This window comes from Kwoniella dendrophila, chromosome 7 (assembly GCF_036810415.1).
Source record: "Kwoniella dendrophila CBS 6074 chromosome 7, complete sequence".
NCBI classification, from domain to species: domain Eukaryota; kingdom Fungi; phylum Basidiomycota; class Tremellomycetes; order Tremellales; family Cryptococcaceae; genus Kwoniella; species Kwoniella dendrophila.
This window is the reverse complement of record NC_089482.1, coordinates 1550638-1573982: the sequence shown is the minus strand read 5'-3', so window position 1 is coordinate 1573982 and position 23345 is coordinate 1550638. Positions and strand designations below refer to the sequence as shown.

Below are 23345 nucleotides of genomic sequence, written 5' to 3'. Positions count from 1 at the left end.
ATATTATCCCTAATATGATGCAATATCGTTCCATGACTACGGTGCATCGATGAGCAGAATATGCATAAGTGACAAATACTATGGTGTGTGAGATCCGATATGCTACAAACACTACATTGACATGGTAGAAAGGTCCCTGATTATATGGTTCTACATTACTTCTACATCGTTGCCCTCGATTTGACTCAACGCCAAAGTCTTCTCGACATCTCTCAAAGCCTTAAGCAGTTTGGCATTCTTGGAAGCTTTACTTTCTACTTTGACGTCCTTCTTGTTGCTTGAGGAGATATGGACATCATATTGGTTCTCATTCGATAATCTATTCCTCTTCTTTGGATTTGATCCTTGATGATTATGACTATTACTTGACTTTTTGGGTGATGGTGTTCTGTCGTTGTTATTGTATGTCGTGTTCGTATGATTATTGGAAGATTTTGCAATTGTTGATGATGGTAAAATATGTTTGATAGATTGATTAACTTTATTTTCGAAAGAATGTTGAACGTTAGAGATGAATTGATCTTTTATCTGTTTTAGTTGATTCCCATTTCCATTTTGGAAGTCTGATGAAGGGGAGAAATAATTTAAATGTAACGAAGTATCTTTCAATTCACCTAAAACCAAATACGATAAAGATTGTAGTATTGGAATTATAGGTAATGCTATATGTTTAAATTGATATCAATCAAGGTCAAGGTCAAAAAAGTCAATACTACTTCATCCTTATGGTAGAACTGAAAAAAAAACTTACGTTGACCTAAGAAAGCAGATTGTCTTAAAGGTGTAATTAATAAGTTCAAATCATCTATACCTTTCAGTTCTGAACTATCTTCAAAGTAATTTGGGATCCTTTCAACTAATTCGAATGGTCTGTAGAACAAAATCAGAATGGTTTACAGGTCAGCATTTTTGCATGAAACACAAAAGGAATATCGCGAATTAAACAGAAACTTTGTGAACGAGAATTTGAAGGGAAGACTCACAAATCGTCTTTCTCATCTTTGAATTCAGGTAAGATAATAGGATCGAAGTCTTCATTTTCTTCTTGTATATGAAGATTCTTAGACTTTAACTGTTTTCTGATTGATTCACTTATGAGATTGATCAATTCTATACCCAATTTGAATATATCAGAAGATAAATTGATATCTTTTGGTCTTTGTGGAATTTGAATATTTGATATATCGATATATCTTTGCCAATTTGGATAGATGTTAGTTATGACATCTACAACAGGAACAGAATAACAAAAGATGTCAGCAAGTACAATTACTCGTTATTATATATATACACTTGTCATGACGATGACAAGGTCAAATTTTGCTTACCATTTAACCGAATCACAAGTTGTTCTTTAACTGTTATTTCAGGTATAGCGATTTCCAATGATTTACTAAACCTTTCATCTAAATCATCTGAATAAGCTAATGAAACTAGAGATTTTCGGGTAAATGTTTCTAGCTCTGTCGAGATTTGTAACTACAAGTGAATGCGGGAGTGAGCTATTTCTATTTCTCTTAACAAAGGGACGACAGCTGAATGCATTTCCACTCACTCTTTCACCTAATTCTTCCAGACTTTCTTCTTCCCACGTTAAAATAATCAATGAAGGTACATATCGATTTGATGTAGCATGTAAACCTTTAACAAGAATACCAATCCTATCTTGACAATCTGCTATATTCCTGTGTACCATTAGAACAGTCAGCTCTTCAAAGTCATCAAAAACAAATATTGAGCTAAAGGAAAGTGGACTTACTGAGAAATCTTTACCTCGTCATTAGATTTTAGAGGAACTTCAAAGATGTATAAACCGATGGAAGACCAATCAGGTAGCTGTTTACCTGATTCTACAATTTTAGTCTCATAAATTACTCCGTTATTGATGTAAGGCTCAGCCTCCTCATTATCATCCTCATAATTAGGTTGAAGGAATTTCCTATTCAGCCATCTTTGTACATCTTCGTCAGGTGGACTACCGAAAACTTCTTCAACTGTCTCAACAGAATGAGATGGTATTGAGAGTACAGTATGGAAAGCAGATGAAGATGGCGCTGAATGCGATAGAAATTGCCCTATATGTTTAGTTATGGCCATTAAGAATGTCGATGGTGAGAAGAAATTGTCTTTTGTTCTTTCAGCCTGAAGTGACGTGAACATCAAATCAGCTTTTGAATTTCCAACAATAGAAACAGCTTCATAAAAGCTTACATGGTTTATTTCAATATCAATCTGTAGACTATCTAGTCTTTCAATTTCGAGCGACATATCAACATCACTAATTGGAGAAGAAGTTTCACTCCTTGGCAGAGTAGGTAATGAAGAAACTGATTTACTCAATCCCATATTATTCAAAAAAGTTAACATATTACCGTGTTTCTTTTCGGATTGTTCTCTACTTTGTCTTTTCGATTTAGCCCATGATTTCCAGTGCTTGATTGATCTTCTAGTTAAGTAACGTCGTTTCAATTCTTCTAATAAAGCTATTCTTGATATACGTTTAGCTTCTTCATCGACAAACTGTTGCAATATACTTTGCGACCAAGATAAAATAGCTTCTGATCTCAATACTTTTCTACGTTGATAGTCTTCGGCGGCTTTCTGTTGTTTGACATATCTTGTTAGATCTTCAGATAAATAATCTTCAATCATTGATTGAATCACTTCATCAATTAGTAAATCGCAAACTTCAGGTAAGTTATCCATACGTTCACCTCTTGCCCTATAGGTGTCCGCTAATGATTTACGCATGACACTTGATGATAGTCTTGAAGTAGATGTAGATAAGACGGATGAAGCCACCCTCTTCCTCTGTTGACTTGGAGAACTAGTCGATGCTGTGAGAGATGAAGCAGCTACAGGAGAGATAGGTTTAGGGATGCTGAAAGGCGGTAAGGTCGGTGAAGTGGTTTTCGCTGGAGGTGGCAGAATTGATGGTCCGGGAATGGAAGTCACTGCTGGCGGAGACTTAGTAGTCGGAGGGGCAGTAGCTGAGAAGAAGGCAGGTGAGGAGAATAAGGGTGCTTTGGCAGGTGGAGCCAACTCCTCTTCTCCTAAGCGTTTTTCCTTAGGTGTTGGCGCCGGAGCGGCCTCTTTTGCTTTTGGTGGGGCGAAGCTGAATGTTGATGTCGGTGCGGGGGGACGAAAGGTGTTGGTGATACCATCATTCATGCGCTTGAGTGCATCGTCGTAATAGCCCGGAGGTGCAGTTTCAGCCCATATGCCCTTGGCACCTACTGCGAATAAAGGTGGGGGACCAGGAAGAAGTTCTTTGTTCTTTGCTGCTAGGACATCAGGATGATCTGGTGGAGGGCAAAGTGGGCGGAAGAAGGGTTTCTGGTCGGCGGAGGGTTTAGGTTGGACTGCTGGAGAGGAAGGAGTAAAGGCGAAAGCAGGAGATGGCGCGGAGGCAGGTTTGAATGAGAACGCAGAGGTGGAAATGGGTTTTGGTGCGGTAGAAGCAGTAGGAGCAGTAAAAACACTTGGCGAAGCAGTCTTTCTTGATTGGACAGTGACTACCCCATCAGTTTGTACACCTGCTTGACCATTGACGATGTCTACGTAACTTGCATTTCCTCTTTTCTCCGTTATCAATTTCCATCTTCTTGTAAAAGGAGCATCTTTATTATCATCATAAGGTGAACCTAAATTGATAAGCGAGCCGACGGGACCATGATGACCTTGATAAATATCATAATTGAATCTTCTTGAAATATCTACTGATTCTTGATCTGAAGTATTATTTATAGGATCTATATCATCCCATGCTGAAGCATAATCATCTTGATCTTCTTGTTGTTCACAACCTAAAATTTTGTTTAATGTATTAAGTAAAATCATCTTTCGTTCTACAACTTCACCTAATTCATTTGTTCTTATTGGATTTGATTTTAATGGTGGATAAGGTCTTCTTAAAGCTCTTAACGCACTTCTTCTCATTTCCCTTAATCTAATTTCAACTAAACATGCTAATAAAAATGGTATTTTAGGTTGTTTCAATAATTTAACAAATCTCGTTATTAAATTCATTCCTAATTCTGCATTATGTTTAGATCCTTCTTTTTGACTATCGAAATTCCTTTGAGCAGCTCTACGTATTTCCCAGGCCATTTTCACTAAAGGATGATCAATTATTTTGGCTGGCAATTCTGAAAATGGTATTGAGACTGATTTAGAGTTGAGGTCGTAAATTAACATATAAGCTGTAAATTCTGATTCATTAGGACAAGGAGTTTCCAAGCCGGTTTCTTCTCTTCGATCATTGTATTGTTGTCGTAAACTGGTGAAGCCTGATATGTGGGTATTAGTACGATTATTGAGTTCTCACTGAATGTCAAGTGTCAGAATAACCTTCATATCACTTACATCGATTCAATTCGGCAGAGTCGATATGTAGATCAACATTCGTTCCACTTTCCTCTTGTAATTCCCTTAAACATAGGATATGCCATCTTGCTATTCTTTCGAAACTTGCAATAGCTTCCTCATGCCCCCAACTACTTTGCATAGCAAATTCCTTTCTAATTGCTCTAGATCTATCTCTAATGAATCCTGCTGAATAGCCAAGTGCTTTACGCGGTGTAGAGGAAGAAGAGGTAGTAGGAGGCGGAGTTGGCATAATGACTGAGAAGAGGTAATCGAGGGTTCGCTACGAAAGGGATTCATCAGCTTACTTCTCACACCATGAAGAGAGATATCAAGAGTCAGCTCACTACAAGTGTTTGAGGTGTTCTTAAGTCTGAAGGTAAAATAGCAGAATCACCATGACCTGCACCAGCATCTGAACGTGAATAAGCTGCAACAGCTTTTGAAGCATCCATTCTTCCTTCAGATCCCTATACGTTATCGAATATAAGTTAGTCGATCCGACGAAACATCTCGTAATGAGCTAGCCTTGGAACATACCATCTTTTCAAAAGGATGAACCTCTCTAGTATATTCTCTAAATTCTCTTTCATATTCAGAACACATTTTCTCACACGTCCCTCTCATATCTACTGCGTCACCTAAAGTCGTTTTACCGACTTTGATCAAACCTTGATCTTCGAATGCTTTTCTTTCTTTGATACGCATCTCCTCAAGCTGAGCCAAATAACGATGTTAGCTGAAACGATCTCAAGTAAACAACAAGTATTAAAGAACATTGACATTTGCTAGATTGATTGCGAATTGCGACTGACCTGCTTGTATTTGTTACCAGGTAAAACTTTGTTGAACCTAGCAGCTCTAGCAGCGAGCTTTGAAGCTTTACTGGAATCATCTTCATCCGGATTACCAGAATCTAGAGCTGAAATAGCTGAGGGCATGATGATGGTCGTATCCTCTCAGAGGTAATGAGCTGATAAGATGTCGGTCGTATACAGAAGACGATAGATTGTTGATTTTCGTTAATGTCGTAAATTGATCATTAGTGGTGACTCGCGTTTGAACTGAACTGAACTATTAGATATGTGTATTCCTAAGGTAAGTGAAATTCTTTGATTTAGAGGCTCTAGTATGTTTATGTATCTCGAAGTCAAGACTGCATGTATGAAATCAAGATACAAAAACAGCTGAAATGTCAAAGATGCTTGATTTCATGAAATGAATTCGCGTCATGTTCAACTTTTGTTATGTAACTCGTACGGTAGGGGTCTTATCAGTATAAACCACGTGAGAACCACACGGATAAGCCTTACGTGGATATAATTTCACCTTTAATTCCCTGAAATGTTGTCTAATATATTCCGAAAGAGCAAAGAAAGTGAAAGTTGATCTTTAACATCTTTCGGTCTTCATTTTAGCTTTTGGCAACTCAAACTCTCAAACTCCCTATTATCCTTTTCGTCTCAACTAGCAACAATCTACAGACAAAATGGCCCGACCGTTGCGATCAATTTTCACAGGTAAGTCAACCGAAAATTAGATCCAAGGCGAGCCGATGCTCATCTCTAAACGACTAGTCGCCCAAACATCCATCGCTGGACCTTCATCTCTTAGGCCTTTAAATCCAGCATTAAAGGTTACATCACCTCATCAGCACCAAGTGAGAACGTGAGTATAGCAGCTCAGTATCGATTTGGATGATATCTATCATTGATGTTTAGCTATATTTCACGAGTCTTGCGTCAATAGCTAATTTAATGATTATTTTTACAGCGCTTTCAACTTATCAGCATGGGATCGATATTTACCAAAATTACCAAGATGGACAAGTGAAGAAGATGAAAAGTCGGCTAAAGCTAGTACTACAGAAAGTAAATCTGAAGGAGGAGTTACTATGAGTGAAGAGAAGGGTCAATCCACAGATGGTGCAAATGGAGAAGGATCAACAGGTGGTTTATTCGATGAATATTCTAAAACAGATGAAAAAGAAGATATACAAAGAAAGAGGAGAAAGAGAGGTGATGTACCTTGGACAGAGGTGAGTTTTGGTTTTGATGCATCATCGAGATATGGGAAATAAGAAAGGAGCGGAGATTGTCAGCTAGGAAGAGACGTTATGGTATTCCCAATTGCCTTGCATCGATCTTAGACAAACAGGAATACGCTGGAATCACATCATGATCTGATAAAGTAGCACAAACTGATTATCTGATTGAATTGTAGCACAAATATTCATCAGCTTTACATAAAATATCACATAGAAAATTAAATGATTTATCAAGACAAATATCAAATTTACCAATTGATGAAGCTATTGTACAAATGCAATTTTCTGAAAAAAGATCATCAAAATGGATTAAATCCACTTTAGCTTTAGCTAGAGATCATGCAATTGATAAAAATTTAGATAGATCGAAGTTGATTGTTGGTAAGTCAAATTTCTGTTTTGCCATATACCTGCACAACAGAAAGGGAGAATCGATAAATTATCTTTCTAACTTACCATTCAATATCCCATCATTCATTGTCTGTCCTATCCTTATTCGCACATTTCATATACTGATTATTGTGTATTTACGTGAATGTTCCTCGACGTTTATAGCCGAAACATGGGTATCAAAAGGACCTAAAATATCAAGATTAGATATAAAAGGTAGAGGTAAATATGGTATAAAACATCATCCACAATCAAAAATCCATGTTTTATTAAAAGAAGGTAAAACACAACAAGAAAAATTCGAAGAGAAATTTCAAAAAGATTTAAGAAAAGTAAGATCTGCTGGAATAGTTAGAGAAGATGGGAAAATTAGAAGAAAGGTCGTTAGTGGATGGACATGGTAATAGATGTTTATAATCGCAATTAAAGATTGTTTTTTGTCATACTATTCATACAATATTTCTGATTCACATATATACATTCGACGGTATATGCATACATACATAATAAATTACCTACTTCTAATTTGATATCTAGCATGAGGAATATAACTTGAAAAACCCAAAAAAAAAAAAAAAAAAAGGGAACCCATATTGCTAGACTATATTATGAGTTGAATATACGTGAATGCTGTAAATCATGTCTACTTAGAAGTATCTCTCCTAATGGCCAAGTTGTTATTGGGCCTTTTGCATCATCATTAAATTCCACATTTGAGCTTGCATCCCATGACCAGAAATCATTATCAACATCATCTTGCTTCCTGTGATCCTTATTATTCTTATGATCAGAATTGACATCGGGCGATATTTGGATTTTAGACATGAACTGATTAACCTGCTCATTGATAATCTTTTTGAAAGGATGTAAGAGTAATTGTGATGATGCATATGGACCGATTAAATTTAATCTTACAGCTGAAGATAAAAGTGATCTTGCATGTAAGAATAAATGAAGGTGAATTGATCTTTCTGTGGATAGGTTAAAGCATCCTTGTTAGCTTGAACACCTACTCCATATGTCAAGTACAAAGTAAATCATAAAAACCATCTTTGCGCAGTTAAAAATGAATTGTAAAAGACATTAGTCAACATACCTAAAGATAATCCTAAACAAGCAGTTATGAAACCCCAACAAATAGCTAAATGACCAAAAGATTGATTTTTCCTTATTTTCTTTTTATATATTTCAATTAACTTCAAACTAACTTCATCTCTTATCTCTTTAAACTTATCTTCGTTGTTGTTGTTGTTGTTGTTGTTGTTGTTGTTGTTGTTGTTGTTGTTGTTGTTGTTGTTGTTGTTGTTGTTGGCATTCGGAGAACCCATTCTAGTTCCTTCTTTTTCTTCTTCTTCTTCTTCAGTTTCATCTTCTTCCTTTGAAGAAATAACAGGTTTTGATAATCCTTTTGTAAATAAAGTTAACATTGCTACACCTTGTGATTTTGATGATCTCCTTGCAACATTTGATAATACTGTGATTTCATTATATTCATCTAAATTTGTAATTTCATTTATCGTTTCATCGATGATTCCATCTAATTTTGATTCTGTATCTTTTTCGTTAGTATATACATCGTCATATTCCCCTTCATTTTTGCTTGTATAGTTATTTTTGATTAGGTTGATATATCGATCTAAATTTTGATTAACGATCTTCCAAGATTCATAAACGAATTCACAAGTAGTTGAAGAATAATTGTCAATTTCAGCTTTTGAAAAATCTATTAAACCTTCTAAAACAGTTCTTTTCTTCTTCTTGTTATTATTACCAGTACCTATAGAAACTTCCTCTGCCTCTATATCATCGTAAGAAGGTATATTTATAGTCGATAGGAAACCATGTTTAGCATATGATTCTAATCCACTTGAAGATATGAATCCACCTGTAGGTAAATTTGAATCTAATAAAACGTATAATAGATGTAATTCAATTGGATCAATTTGGTGTTGTGTAGTCGTGAAGCTTGAACATAAGATTGGGTCCATCACTCATTCTACAAGTTTAAGTTATTGCTGCTTAAGACATAACCACATCATGTATAAATCTAACTCTTACATTGTTATACATCCCATAGCTTATCTCCCATAAGTTACTCAGTACGAGTACCGTAATTGCACCAGAGTCAAGCGGATAAACAAAGCCGCCAGTTACGGCTAAATGTATTTTGCTTGCTATCTTATCGCTACCTTGCCATAAGTCAGATAGATTATCCATCGCCAGCAATATTTCAAGAGATAACAGTCTACTTCATTATGCATTCTGACTTTATGATGTAGCTATATGCTTTTGTTTTTGCTATATATATGTATATATATTTAGAGTATTATAACTGAATTATAAGTTCTCAAACCTCCCTCAGGTAGCTTCGTCCGCACATGGGCCACCGTTTCCCTCATATTTCACTGATTATCAACCATTACTCAATTTCATCTCTGTAACTTCCATCTCACCATCTGCATCCTTGAGCAATGCATTTTGAGATGCTGTTGCCCTACATTTCTCTTGCACTCAACCTTATGTCCAACGCAAAAAACCATACCATCACCACTTTATTGCTCTTTCAGTTTATCTGATGTAGTTTGTTCACCTTCACCTTCGTCTTCATCGTCTGATCTTTCATCTCTTAAATCATTGTAAAAGACAGCTCTATAACAAACGGCCAATAGTCAGTCAGAGACAGTCACCAACCAATAAAAGGGAAGGTGACTCACTTGATAAGGATTCTCCAAATAAGGAAATACCAGAACAAGTTGATCAATTGAAGTAAAAAGATTGGAACGAAAATCTGCCATTTCATCCACCAATCAAGCCATTTATCTTCTAAAGGTGCGAATCGAGTTCTTTCTTTCTCACTGTTCGGATTTTATCAATCAATATAATCAGTAAACTGTTAAGATTATCAAGCTGCATGCCACTTCGACAACTCACGGAATCAAGTTAAATTGAGTATAAACAGACCAGAGAATCCAGATGTTAAGGTAATGTCGGAAGTAACTGAAAATCAACGCTTGTATATTAGCGACCGTTTATAATCCGTTGAATAAGCCACTCACGTCCAAACACCAACGAAGAAAGCGAAGAAAGGTGGAGAAGCCCATTCTGATACATAGTTGACACATTTAGCGAGCTGTAGATATTGGTTAGTACCTCACGAGCGAAATGTATTGATATATGACTTACAGCAAGGAAAATATCTGATACATCCATGGTTACAAAGATAGAAACACCGATGTATGTAAGCTGAAGCATTGGCGATAGCGTTAGATACATATCTCGAGTTTTGGTAAAAAAAAATGTTTGCTCACATAGACATTGTAACTCCATCCGATTAACCAAAGAGTAACGATATGCTGTGTAAAGATATGTCTTAGCCTCAGGACTTTCATTTGATTTGAGGCGAGGAAAAGGACTTACATGAGCAACAAGTTCCTTGAAATCTTTTCTTGGTTTTTCGATTTTAGCAGCTAATAAGATAGTTTGTTGAATCCAATAAGCAGCTTGCATAAGGTAATATGTTTTCAACTCCCATGTCATTTGTTTATGTGGGTAATCAATCCAGAAGTATTCGGTTTTATACCCTAAAAACATATTTATCAAGTCAACATGAGTAATAGATATATATAGAAGGTAAACTTACACCAAGTAGGTAAACCTCTCATAACGAACTGCGTGTATATCATGTCAGCTTTATATCTTGTGAAATTGTAGATCTCTTATTGAAGCTCACAATACCAAGTGTACCAAGTATGGTGAAATAAAATACAGCATATCCCTCTGCAATATACAGTAAAGTTGTCAGTCAAGAATGTTGACAGTCGAATTTCTACGTCATTTGGTAACTCACGTTCAAGGAATCTCATAACCTTTCCACCTTTAATACCTAAAGCAATAGCCATTGGTCTTAAAATATGGATGGTAACAACTTGTCTTACGCTACATGTCAAAAACCGTGTTATTCAGTACAATGAGAATACTTGATATAGTATAGAGTAAAAACTCACAATGACCAGAAAACAACATAATTAGCCAAAAAAGCAAAGTCATAAATACTTTTTGTATAAGTACCATTTGGTAATTCACCAGAAATGAATAATAAATATTTAAAAGGATTTGTTGTATTTGGTTTTAAAATTCCATATTGTATTAGGAAATTATGATTGATGTATAATATAATTGGAATTAAGAATATAACTAGTGATGAAGCTATGATTGAAAATAGAATTGTTAGCGATTTCAGAAAATAACAGATAAGATTAGATAAGATTATTCAGATGATAAATTTCTTGAAATAGATTAAATATGGATATAACAGTAACATGATCATCCAATGATGTTCCCCGCACACTTACAAGGAATTAACATCCATCTACCAGTTTTCAAATCATCCCAAAATCCTCTAGATTTATAATTATCAGGTAAATCATTTACATTTCTTTTCTTTCTTGGTGGTCTTGGTTTACCAGATAATGGTTTTACCTCGGATTCTTGAATTGGACTGGTTTTGCTAAATAACGAAACGAATGTAATTAGCGCGATGCTATACCAGCTGTCGTCTGAATAATCATCCGCAAGTCGTGCTTACCCATATGATTGTTCTTGTTGTTGATTTAGAGGAATCTGTCTAAACAAATCAAGACAAATACGTTAAAAGTTAAAAATCTATTTTACATGGAGTATTGTTGTCCCTTCATTCGTTAAACTACGCTTTGACTTTGGAAAAAACTCACTTCAAAGCATTCGTAACACTTGAACTTCTCGTTCTGTTCACTACTTTACGTGGTGTAGCTGACATTTTGATTGAAATACTTCGATCAAGCTATACCTGAAAAAATCAAGAAATAAAAAGTGAAATAACTCTTCAATGAAGTTTTGTTGTTATTATCACGAAGAGATACGGCCTAGTAGTCGCGTAGACCGGTTTGAGGTTTGGTTGTTTACGTGATCAACAAATCATCCTTGTTGTGGCTTATTATAAAACCCTTGTTGATGCCATTCAAGCTGTTGTCAGGACTACTCGTTATCTTTTTGGTCTAGTGTGTACAAATTCAAGGCTCTATGGCGACTCTTTTCAGCAACCAAATGCATCTGAGCTCTGTGAAAGAGGTGCAATCTCAATTTTATTGGATCCATTGATCGGCGCATCTTTCGGCCATCGAAATTGGCTCTCATTAGGGCAAGATTCGACTTACAGTACAACGACAAGTCGTCTGCAGATCTTATATCTGGCTTTCTCTTACCGTCCGTTCTGTATAGAATTCTAAATCTGTTCGCTATCATGTTACTCATATATTTCATACTACCTTGCACTGTTTCTGAAACGTTCACGCAATTGAAAGAGGCCCACCCCCTGTAGGTGATTAAAAGCGGACATGACCGCCTAAAGAGGGCTAAAAATACATCATCATGGTGCATGGTTTAAACCCTAAAAACCCAATGTTCAGCAATTGTGAATGTTTAAACCTGCTCTTGTCATCGATGTAGCCATGAAATGTCTGCATTATCTAGTCAAACTTGTGATTAATACCTGCTCTATTCAAATGACTCAAATCAGGTGTATATAATCACCATAACGGATCAAACGGATGTCTGGTTGAAATATCGAACAAAGGGAGTTTTTGGACTACCTCAAATACCTTCTTGGGATTGTTTACTCTTCAAGCTTGATATTGTGATCTCTTGGGCATAATGACGATTCATATACCTCTTCAAACTCCCGAAGCTGGTCCATCTTGTACGCCAAATCACCTTGCAGCTTCTTCATATATCGAACAGGATTTGCGAGACGTTATAAGAACTTTGAGGGGATCCAAGAAGATAGTAGTCGTTACAGGTAAGCTACCAATCTGGAATTGTCTCTTTAGTTCGTTCAAATTACCTAGATTGACCACATCAAATGAATAGGTGCTGGAATATCAACAGGAGCGAATATACCCGATTTTCGATCGTCAACTGGATTATTCAATGATAATGATGCTGGTTATGCAGGTAAAGGTAAAGGTAAAGGTAAAGCTAAATTAAACGCACCGGATATAAAAGATTTATTTCATGTAAAATGTTTATCGGTATGTACAACACCATACAATCAGAATCCACTGAATCTTTTGACAGTATATATCGTGCTTAGAACTAACTTCTCTGATTGAAAAACTAGTCACCAAAACTTCTATCAGCTCATCATGCCCTAATGACTTCTCTAGCATCTTTAGCAATTTCAGCGAATCCAACTCCATTTCACCAATATCTTGCATCTTTATCTACTTCCAATCAATTATTGCGATGTTATACTCAAAATATAGATGATTTAGAATCGAAAGTAGGTTTAAGAGTTGGTATACCTTTACCGCCTAAAAAGAAATCTAGATCATCATCAAAGAAAACAAAAAATCAAGATGATCAGAATGTAGAATCAATATTATTATCACAGAATGGTTTACTCAACCCATTATCAAACGATAACGAAAGTTTAAAAGCAAACATAATGGAAGATATCGATCCTGAAGTAATTCCATTACATGGAATAATTTCAACATTAAATTGTATATTATGTCAAAATGGATATCCAATTATTGATTATTTACCTTTGCCTATTGAAGGAACTATACCTTGTCCTAAATGTGAATTGAACTCAAGTATAAGAGAAGCTTTATTTGAAAGAAGAAGAAAAACCGGTACATTAAGAGTTAATGTCATTTTATATGGTGAAGAACATTCAAAAGGTGAATTAATAGGTAAATTAGTTGAAAAAGATATTAAAGATTCAGCAGTAGATTGTTTATTAATTGTTGGTACAAGTTTAAGTGTACCTGGTATAAAAAGAATCGTAAAAGAAATGTCAAAATCTATAAATCATCATTCAAATCATTCGAATTTGAAAGGAAAGAGGAAAATTTTACAGAAGAATAGTGATAATCATGATAATATAACAAAAGGGAAAAAAATTATATTGATAAATAATGAATTTCCAAAACCCCATAAAGAATGGATTGGTTTTATAGATTATTGGATTCAATGTGATATACAACAATTTACATTAGACTATCTATTGAATGATAATTATTCAACGAAAGGTAAAGATACCAACAAAACTCAAGGAGAAGAGGGATCAGGTTTACCTATCACACCTAAAAAGAAGATACTCTCCACGGACACAAAGACAATCTTCCCGCCAACTCCTGAATCACTAGATAGATCTCGTATCGATTCAACAAGGTCAAAGTCATTTGATCTGAACGATGATGTAAGAGAAGAAGATGATCGAAATGTCGCAGAAACACCTATAAGTGGGAAAAGAAGAAGAGAAGTGGAAGTTGTCATACCTAGTCCTATATCGCTTAAGAAGCGGAAATGTATTAGAAAAGATGATATCAGAGATAGACAAGGTACACCTACACCGATACCTCAATAATCGAAAGAGAAGCCCAGTTATGCCTGAATCATGTCAGTGTATAGTTTAAAGGGGGCTATAATCCATTCAATACTGAATGTCAGCAACATTATCAGAAGATAATTAGTATACATGCGCAGTAAGATCGGATATTTGGTAGACGCCAGAGCAATTATTGTCAATTCATCATTGTTTTAGTAGGATAATCTGTAGTCTTTGTATTTGCTAATCGGAATTGACGAACAAGTTGGATCACTTGTTGTTGTAATGATATGCCATATTCATGTCCGATCGATGAAGTATGGCTAGAATCTTTATACACTGTTGACATCCAATGAAATTCTTTCATTTATCGATTGGTCATGAACACAGTCGAATAAAAGTCGACCTTGGAGCGGCAACTTTCCGTTTATCTATACTATCCTGTAAGAATACACAAACACTTTATCCTGAAGAAATGCTATCAAAAAAAGGAAGTATCGATATCACACAAATTGCCTCACGATGTTTTAACTGCGTCCAAGCTGTAAGACTATGATACATGTTCGACAACCTTGACCTCCCTTCATCTGATACTTAACATATGAACCTTTTATGACAACCTGCAAGTTTTACCACCTTACAATACTCTGATTGCGAATATCCGCTTTACCTGACTTATCAGCTATAACGAAGTTATTCATTTATATACAAAGGCTTGGATATTTCCAAGAGAACATGTACCGTATACTGTATATGACTATACCCTAAAATAAGCTTTTTACACTACCGAACTCCAATAATATCTTTTTCGCCTCTAAAGGATTTCCTATACTCGTGATTGTTCTTAACATGATCACAAGAGCATCACAATTTTCACCTCAACCTTTCTCATTGAAGTTATAAGGTTATAGATATGCTGTACAAAATGCATGCCGGACCAATCAAAAACTTTCCATTTATTACCTACCCCGGCTGTATCTGATTCACCTATTCTCAATTCAAAGGCAAATTCATTCAATTTGCAACCTGAAGAGATGGGTCATATCATATCGATGACTATCACTAAAGAAAGGAGACAAGCTTTGCTATCATTGTTAGGTATCAAAGAGGATTTAAAATCTCAATGTAGAGTTAATGGAATTTGTGAGTAAATAGGCTAATAACTTTGACCCTAACATACAAATTCGATGGACGAAATGAATCAATGAAACAATGCATTATTTTGCGTATGCACATAAAACCCGAATGATTAATCAATATACTGTATATTTATCTATATGATATTCAAGTCTATCCTTTAATATAGTGGGAATTCCACTTCTAGTTATAAATCGTCATCCCCTTGATGAAAGAATGAATCTACTTAGATCTCTTGTAAACTTTAGCTAAGAAACTTCTAAATACTTCTTTCTTTAATCCTGTACCTTGTTCATCAACAGTTTCAATTAATCCATTTATCTTTTCATATGATTCTTTTTCATATACTTCAAATCTTTGTGGAATGGAGATTGGTTCTTGGGAGAATAATTCTTTAACTCGAGATTCACATTCCGAGTCTTTTTTACCGTAATTATCCTATTTATTCAGGAACATTAATAGCAGGTACATCAGTAATTGCCCGTGAATATAATAATCTATCTATTCTGTGTTTTAAGAGTACAGCTCATATCGATGATCACTCACATCAAGTACTTTTCGTTGTTCTGGAGTAGCGAATTTCAAAGCAGTGTTTACGTTCCAAGAACATTTATTATCTAAGATATCTGTACCAATTTTACCAATATGTTCTGGTTTTCCATAACAATCCAAATAATCATCTTGTACTTGGAAGTATTCACCAAGAGGAATTAAAATATGTAAAGCGAGATCATAAGCTGATTTAGCGTCGATGCCGGACTACGATAGACATGCGCAAATATCAGTTTCGATCTCGCATTTATGGCATGATAGGTAGAAGTTTGACTAACCATGTGCATTGCAAGAGCTACAGGAAGGTAGAATGAGTAGAAGGCGGTTTTGTAGACGACAATAAGGTGGTGTCTAAGAATGGCATACTACCGTTAGCTTTCCGTTGACCACCAAATTAGTCAGCTACGGAGCTCACTTTTCAAGGGAGAATTTGTTCAAGTCTACATGATCTTCAGGAGCGGTAATCAAATCTACTAATTGACCAAGTTCGGTTTGGAAAGTAGTCTATGCGATGCGATGATCAGCTTTTATCGATATTACTCTATACCAACACTCGTTACATATAGCTGACTTACCTCTAAGAACAGTTCGATGAGATCAACGTAGTATTTCTCTTGTCTAAAGTGTTTTTTCAATAAGTGGTAAATAGCAGCTTCAAGCATGAAAGCGTCGTTGATAGCGATGTTACCGACGTTAGGCTGATCGGAACATGGTTAAAATCATTAGTTGAGGTAAAGGAGATACATTCTGCACTGGCCAATCAACTAACCATCTTGTACCAACATGGTTGACCTCTTCTTGTAACACTTTGATCCATGATATCATCTGCTACAAGGAAATATGCTTGGAGCTATTAGGTGGACACGGAAAGTCAGTCAGTTTCATAATAGTGTTCAAGATGAGATAGAAAAGAGAACCGAGTGACAAAACAAAAGAGTAAACACACTTACGAGTTCGACACACCAACCTAAGATAGCAGCATTCTTGTATTCTTCTTCATTCAATTCTCTACCTTTGAGGATTTCTACAGTATCTACTACTGACATACCTCTGTTGAGTTTACCTACAGATCAGATGTCAGCTGAGGGGTTGCAAAAAACAACAATGAGACAGCTTACCTCCGGGTGTATTGTGATAAAGTACCTATACCAAAAAATATTGTCAGCATCAAATATTTGTTCTTTCCGCTTAATTTACCTTATGTTTGGACTATAAGTTCATATCAAGGATAATGAGGTTACTCACTTTTTCGTACCATTCAACGGCATCTTTGGGCATACCTTCACCTTTAACATAATCTAATAATTCAGTCGCTATCAAATCAAAAACATTTTCGAATTTTGCTCTTCTAGCTACTTTTGGATCTTTTGATTTTAATGCTTCTTCTCTATCTTGTCTGGCGTATGTATGACCATCAATGTCAGGATTGAGTGATGAAGACATTCTGTGTAGAGTGATCTTGTAGTCTTAAGAAGATAGGAAAGAGAAAAGAGAAGGTAGAGTGATACAAGGATAAGGTGGTAATAAGATAAAGTATCAATATTATTATATTATTATATTATTCTTTTTATTGTTGTTCTTCATATTGAGCTTGGACATTTTCTCGTATCATATCCTTCGCGTCTAGATATCACGCCACGTGGTATTTTAATGATCTGTGCGTTATTAGCTTTGTTCACCATAGCGCATTATATTCCGTTAGCATCAAAGGCGATAATCTTAGTATGCACCATAAAAGCAAAAATCTGACATATATACATGGTCCCATCTATAATAATTGAATATACTGTTTGCTACGTATAGAGCTCAAGATGCTATGTTTTCATATGCCAGTAGGCAAGGATGAATGATCCATTCCCATTATCAAGGATATTGCAACAGGCATGACTCGCTCGGCGCGCTCAAGGCATCTTAGCTTAGCTTTGCTATAATGGTCCCGCTCTATACACCTCCGTCAGTAGCTCTCTCACCACCTCTTGTACCCCCAGCTACACTCCCTTCTTGACCGCTCAACAGTCCGGTCGTTTCAGTGACAGCTTCTTGGGCCGCCCTGACTTCACCAACAGTAACAACTTCTTCTGGTGGAATTTCAGTTCCAGCAGGAACAGCGATAACTCTGCCTGATCTTGTTCTTCTGTGTCTTTTTGCATGTCTGGCTGATTTACCTGCTGCCCAAGGTTTACCCGCACCTGATAAATATCATACTATCAGCTCTCTTCTTCACAATCGCTGAATAGAAATAGCTTACGAGCAGCAAGTGCAGTGAAAGTCAAGAGCAAAGCCATGATTCCAGATACTATCGCTGAGCTTACTCCATAATAGAAGGATTGATCTATGGTGTTTGTCTATTATCAGCTGTGGAATCCGACACGTTGTATATATTACTTTACAACAGCTAACCCAGATTGGAAGAGATGACTTACCGAGATGACTACCTTTAGTCTCGAATCTCTCATCAGTTCTGAAAACATGTAAGATCAAAGCTATAGATAAGATCTGTAGTATACAATGTATAAGCATTGTACCAGATACAAGTTTCCATTGTTGACGACGAGCTTTTGCTCTAGCTGTTCTTTGACCTTTAAATGGGTAGTTTGTCGTCAGGATCTTTACTTCTGTCGTATCTTACGGGTCACACTTCATGATCAATTTGCCCTTAGAGACTCACCTCTATGAAGGAATATGAATAATAAACTGATCAAACTAGCTAAACAAGGTACTAAAGACAATTGAGCAGAATAACCAGCAGTGGACCAAAGTACACAGAATTTTTCACCTAGTTGTTGACATTCAGATCTATTTTGCGTACAAAGATCACAGAATTATTAACAATGTTGATGATATGCGGAGAAAGATGGTAATTTGGTATGTCTAGACTTACCTAGTTGGGAAAGCTTGACAAACCCATCCATCACCATCACCATATACTGGTCCATTGATAGGTCCCAAGTCCCATCCCGAGAATATCTGATCGGAAGGTGGATGAGAAGGTTGCAAAAATGCTGCATTAGGTGCAGGTGTTGATCTTGTACATCTATAACTTGACAGTCAGTTCGGCCGACCATATGAAGAGTTTCACTGTACACACATACCTTCTATATAGTCCATATCTGAGTGAAGGATGATATATTCAGCTATAATGATAACGCTCCGCAATTAGGTATTGATAGCTGGCTCGCTTACCTAGTTTCAAATTGGGTCGGTCCAGGATTTCTAGATATAACGTGAAGCAAACTGGGAATCTGTGAAAGAGTACGTATAAGTTAGCGGTAAGTTAAATGTCACAGCTGTACAAACAAGACTAAGATGTCAGCTGATAGTGATTCACTCACGTAGATGTTCAGTAACGTCAAAGTCGTAGCAGCCAATAGAAAGATGAGGGAAACGAGATACGGTGATTTCCTCATGGTGTAATGTCGTTTGACGTGGGGAGGAGCGGAATGGTGAACGTGTCCCGGCATTTTGACCACGCTTCCTTGATCTTCAATAGTGCGTTGCAAGATGCTCTATATTTAATGTGATAAGATGTTTGTCTGATTGTCAAGTCAAGTAGAGATATCTATGAATTGATGCATAAAATATACATTGATAAACAAAGGATAATAGTGGAGATCATTGACCTGGCTGAGAACGGATCCCTACCTCACCATAGTGATCACGGTAAATTTCGTTATGGTATGTTGTGACATCATTATCGTACAAATTTGCCACCTAACTTGACTGAAATTCCCGAAACGCGTCTTATTTCATGATCTTTTAATGTTTTCTGCTCCTCTTCAAGATCATCAGAACAAAGTATACAAGCAATGATATGAGTGGAGAAACCATGGATATAGATAGAGAAGTGAATGGAACGGAAAGTGGGGAAAATCGTGAGCCTGAAGGACCAAAACCGATTAGAAAGTTGAGCAAAGATGTGATTAATCAGATTGCAGCTGCAGAGGTATGTAAACAGTCTCACAATTTCTGACTGAAGAAGGGTGAAAGCGTAAATAGATAGATAGATAGTTTTTTGGAAGACGAATCAAAGCTAACATCATTCCCTTCATTCTTTCGTATCCTTCATTTTACATGAATGAACATTGAAAATTTGTATCAAACAGATCATTCATAGACCAGCAAATGCAATAAAAGAATTATTAGAAAATTCATTAGATGCAAAATCAACATCGATAAAAATAAATTTAAAAGATGGTGGATTAAAATCAATTCAAATTATTGATAATGGTCATGGTATATCAAAAAATGATTTACCTTTATTATGTGAAAGATATTCAACATCGAAATTAAATAAATTTGAAGATTTAAATTCTCTAAAAACATATGGTTTTAGAGGTGAAGCTTTAGCTTCAATTTCTTATGTTAGTCATGTTGAAGTTGTAACTAAAACTAAAAAAGATGGTTGTGGTTGGAGGTGAGTATTACTATACTATACCATCTAATATCATCCTAAAGTAGATTATCTACATATATCCTAAATTAAAACCATTTTCCAGAGACTATGAACTAATATCTATAATCACCTCATAGAGCACATTACCAAGATGGTGTACTCATTCCTTCAAAATCAGGTACATCGGCTGAACCTAAACCAAGTGCAGCTAATGATGGTACCGTAATCACAGTGAGTACATGTTCTTCGAATCTGCTTTTCAAGACCTATAGCTCAGCTGCAGATTATTTTTTAGGCAGAAGATCTATTTTTCAATATGCCATTACGAAAAAGAGCGTTCAAATCGCCTTCAGAGGAATATACTAGGGTGTTAGACGTCGTTACAAAATATGCAATACATAATCCTCATGTCGCTTGGGTATGCAAGAAGGTAGATTCGCAATTCTAATTGAGACTTACATCATATTGAGCTGAAATGTTTCTTCTTCTCATAGGCAGGCACCTCGTTACCAGACGTATCTACTCCAGTAGACTCAACTACAAAAGCAAACATAGCAAGTTTGTATTCACCTTCATTGGCCAATGAACTACTGGACATTCCTTTGACTACATTACAACCTGAATCCAAATTGTCAGCACAATGCAAAGGATGGGTGAGCAATGCTAATAGTAATTGGGCAAGAAAAGGTGGATGGTTGTTGTTTATAAACAGTAAGTACCATAGTCCGCTATTATGTAAAATTAATTCCGGCTATCAATCTAACGAGAGTGTTATAGATCGACTAGTTGACTCTACCAAGATCAAAAAAGCTATCGATTCTTTATATACTGCTTATCTACCCAAAGGTGCTTCTCCGTGGGTATACCTGAGGTAAGTCAGTCTTGCTATCGTGAGACAGCCTTAGCACTAACAATGGTTCGGCTATTTAGTCTGGACATCGATCCTGCAAAGATAGACGTTAATGTCCATCCCACCAAATCGGAAGTCCACTTTCTGAATGAGGATGAAATGATAGATGCTTTAGTCGGAGTAATCCAGACGGCTCTATCAGGAGCCAACGTTTCAAGATCGTTCTCTGTTCAAGTGAGTTGTTTTTTAGGATCAATTAGGCTTCTCATTCGTGTGGTCATCACTAACATCTCTAGTAGACCCTTCTTCCAGGTGCGAATCAACCCAATGAGAAAAGAGGTGAATCGTCTTCTTCTGGTAACAATCATACTCAAAGCAGTACAACGCCGAAGGTTAAAAAACCGGCGCCGAATTATAAAGTTAGGATGGATCCTTCGAACCGTACTTTAGATTCAATGGTAACTGTATTAGATCCATCTCAGTTATCTGGATTTGATGAATCCAATACAGAGATATTAGAGGAACTGAGACCAAGACCAACCAAAAGACGTGCATTAGGCGAATTGGGAAGTGCCCAAGAACCTTTCAATATTGACGATTCCGATGATAACGGCAATGACAACCAGGAGGATGATGATGAAGTCGATGAAGATGATAATATGTTGGATCAGAATAGAGAAGGTATAATGTGGCATAAAACTACTCCTAATGGAAAAGGTAAAGGCAAAGAAAAAGCAATACCGGAAAGTATATGTGATTTCGATAGTATACAGGAATTGAGGGCAGTGGTCCAGAAGAGTGGTAATTTAGGTAAGTGTAATCTCGGAAATGAAGTAAAAGCAACCAATATATAATACCGGTGAACAGGTCGACTAATGTTTGATTTTTTGGACAATAGATTTAAATGAAATATTACGTCGACATGCTTTTGTTGGTATCGTAGAAAGACAATTATGTTTATCTCTAATTCAATATAGTACCAAGTTATACCTTGTTAATCACGCTTCCTTGGCGTGAGTAAATCATGTGACTATATCTGAACAGAGGGGGTATCACTAAGCTGATAAAATTGGCATAATACATGATTTTGTATTTTAGTGATGAGCTATTTTATCAACTCGGATTACGACAGTTTGGTGCATTCAATAGATTACGTCTTGAGCCTCCACCAGATCTAAAAGAATTATTGAAATTAGCTATTGAAGATGAAGAAGTGAAATTGCAAGATGCTGGATTGGACGCGAATATAGTGTTAGAGGTAAAATTATCTGTTCCCTCCGAAACAACAATAGCCAAGGAAGCTGATACTTACTTGCTTTTGTATATTTTGATGAATTATTCTTGCTTTAACAGAAAATATTCGATGTACTCATAGATCAGAAAGAAATGATTGATGAATATTTTTCTTTGAAAATTGACTCGAAAAACCAAATCGAATCGATACCAATGTTATTAAAAGGTTATACGCCGAATTTAGATAGATTACCGCATTTTTTAGTATGTTTAGGTACTCAAGTAAGTTGGAAATTACTTTTTATTAGATATCATTCATATCACGCACATTCATCCAATTCGCTGACTTTTGGTGTTTTTATCGTTTCAAAGGTAAATTGGGAATCTGAAAAAGAATGTTTTGAAACTTTTTTAAGAGAATTAGCATTTTTCAATTCACCTAGACCATTTTCTCAAAGCACCTCTAATGATAACCATAATCAAGATGATGATGATCATGATGATTATAACGAATCAATGACTTCGAAAGAAGAAATCAATCATCAATTATGGCAATTAGAACATGTTTTATTTCCAGTATTCAGGTCAAATATAATTCAATGGCCAAAACGGAAATTAAATGATTTTAATATGATTGCTAATCTACCTGACCTATTTAGAATTTTTGAAAGGTGTTAATTAACCTTGTGCTTTAGAGGGAATTTTCTTCATATATCTCTTTCATAATTCGTACTTGTAATTCATTTTGTTGTATATACTTTACATGTATCATTGTCCATTTTTGTGACAGCATTATATGCTTTGCTTTGGGCGTCACTGCCTCTGTAGATTCAGCACTCCGAGACAGTGTTATGATATAACATATCTCGTGAGCAGACTCAATCCGGATCTAGCGGATTGGAAATTGTGCTAGATCCGGATTGAATATTGTACCTTTGGATCACTTCGCGTATGCAGTAGTGATCCACGTAGCAGGCAGCCTCGAGCCCCCAATGGTTGCTCGATCCTT

The 23345-nt window shown here is 36.1% G+C and overlaps 8 protein-coding genes across 8 annotated transcripts; 3 read left to right on the top strand and 5 right to left on the bottom strand.

Moving 5' to 3' along the window:
• Positions 1–150: 150 nt before the first annotated feature.
• Positions 151–5306, bottom strand: L201_005782 (uncharacterized protein; the record flags this gene model as incomplete). The annotated part of the gene is made up of 11 exons (XM_066221511.1): positions 151–662; positions 752–870; positions 984–1227; positions 1329–1479; positions 1556–1685; positions 1760–2142; positions 2212–4289; positions 4366–4648; positions 4713–4835; positions 4906–5082; positions 5181–5306. 11 exons carry the CDS (start codon positions 5304–5306, stop codon positions 151–153), a joined length of 4326 nt encoding a protein of 1441 aa, XP_066077608.1.
• A 548-nt stretch (positions 5307–5854) lies between these two features.
• L201_005781 (uncharacterized protein) lies at positions 5855–7206 on the top strand (the record flags this gene model as incomplete). The annotated part of the gene is made up of 5 exons (XM_066221510.1): positions 5855–5885; positions 5943–6033; positions 6139–6403; positions 6589–6793; positions 6968–7206. 5 exons carry the CDS (start codon positions 5855–5857, stop codon positions 7204–7206), a joined length of 831 nt encoding a protein of 276 aa, XP_066077607.1.
• Positions 7207–7408: 202 nt separating this feature from the next.
• L201_005780 (uncharacterized protein) lies at positions 7409–8790 on the bottom strand (the record flags this gene model as incomplete). The annotated part of the gene is made up of 2 exons (XM_066221509.1): positions 7409–7773; positions 7899–8790. 2 exons carry the CDS (start codon positions 8788–8790, stop codon positions 7409–7411), a joined length of 1257 nt encoding a protein of 418 aa, XP_066077606.1.
• Positions 8791–9354: 564 nt separating this feature from the next.
• Positions 9355–11597, bottom strand: L201_005779 (uncharacterized protein; the record flags this gene model as incomplete). The annotated part of the gene is made up of 14 exons (XM_066221508.1): positions 9355–9451; positions 9517–9657; positions 9734–9799; positions 9859–9932; positions 9986–10045; positions 10111–10155; positions 10220–10383; positions 10443–10470; positions 10533–10579; positions 10650–10738; positions 10807–11008; positions 11155–11309; positions 11388–11426; positions 11533–11597. 14 exons carry the CDS (start codon positions 11595–11597, stop codon positions 9355–9357), a joined length of 1272 nt encoding a protein of 423 aa, XP_066077605.1.
• An 893-nt stretch (positions 11598–12490) lies between these two features.
• L201_005778 (uncharacterized protein) lies at positions 12491–14210 on the top strand (the record flags this gene model as incomplete). Its single annotated transcript, XM_066221507.1, has 4 exons — positions 12491–12635; positions 12707–12796; positions 12842–12867; positions 12957–14210. 4 exons carry the CDS (start codon positions 12491–12493, stop codon positions 14208–14210), a joined length of 1515 nt encoding a protein of 504 aa, XP_066077604.1.
• Positions 14211–15530: 1320 nt separating this feature from the next.
• L201_005777 (uncharacterized protein) lies at positions 15531–17303 on the bottom strand (the record flags this gene model as incomplete). Its single annotated transcript, XM_066221506.1, has 9 exons — positions 15531–15746; positions 15855–16067; positions 16139–16211; positions 16276–16364; positions 16436–16558; positions 16630–16710; positions 16811–16923; positions 16979–17003; positions 17106–17303. The coding sequence occupies 9 exons, from the start codon at positions 17301–17303 to the stop codon at positions 15531–15533; spliced, it is 1131 nt and encodes a 376-aa protein (XP_066077603.1).
• Positions 17304–17801: 498 nt separating this feature from the next.
• On the bottom strand, positions 17802–19321 carry L201_005776 (uncharacterized protein; the record flags this gene model as incomplete). The annotated part of the gene is made up of 8 exons (XM_066221505.1): positions 17802–18049; positions 18109–18192; positions 18284–18439; positions 18529–18656; positions 18742–18894; positions 18953–18970; positions 19044–19102; positions 19193–19321. 8 exons carry the CDS (start codon positions 19319–19321, stop codon positions 17802–17804), a joined length of 975 nt encoding a protein of 324 aa, XP_066077602.1.
• Positions 19322–19671: 350 nt separating this feature from the next.
• Positions 19672–23014, top strand: L201_005775 (uncharacterized protein; the record flags this gene model as incomplete). Its single annotated transcript, XM_066221504.1, has 12 exons — positions 19672–19803; positions 19964–20274; positions 20391–20484; positions 20549–20683; positions 20748–20964; positions 21031–21124; positions 21184–21337; positions 21403–21913; positions 22002–22116; positions 22202–22361; positions 22457–22618; positions 22709–23014. The coding sequence occupies 12 exons, from the start codon at positions 19672–19674 to the stop codon at positions 23012–23014; spliced, it is 2391 nt and encodes a 796-aa protein (XP_066077601.1).
• Between the last annotated feature and the right edge of the window lie 331 nt (positions 23015–23345).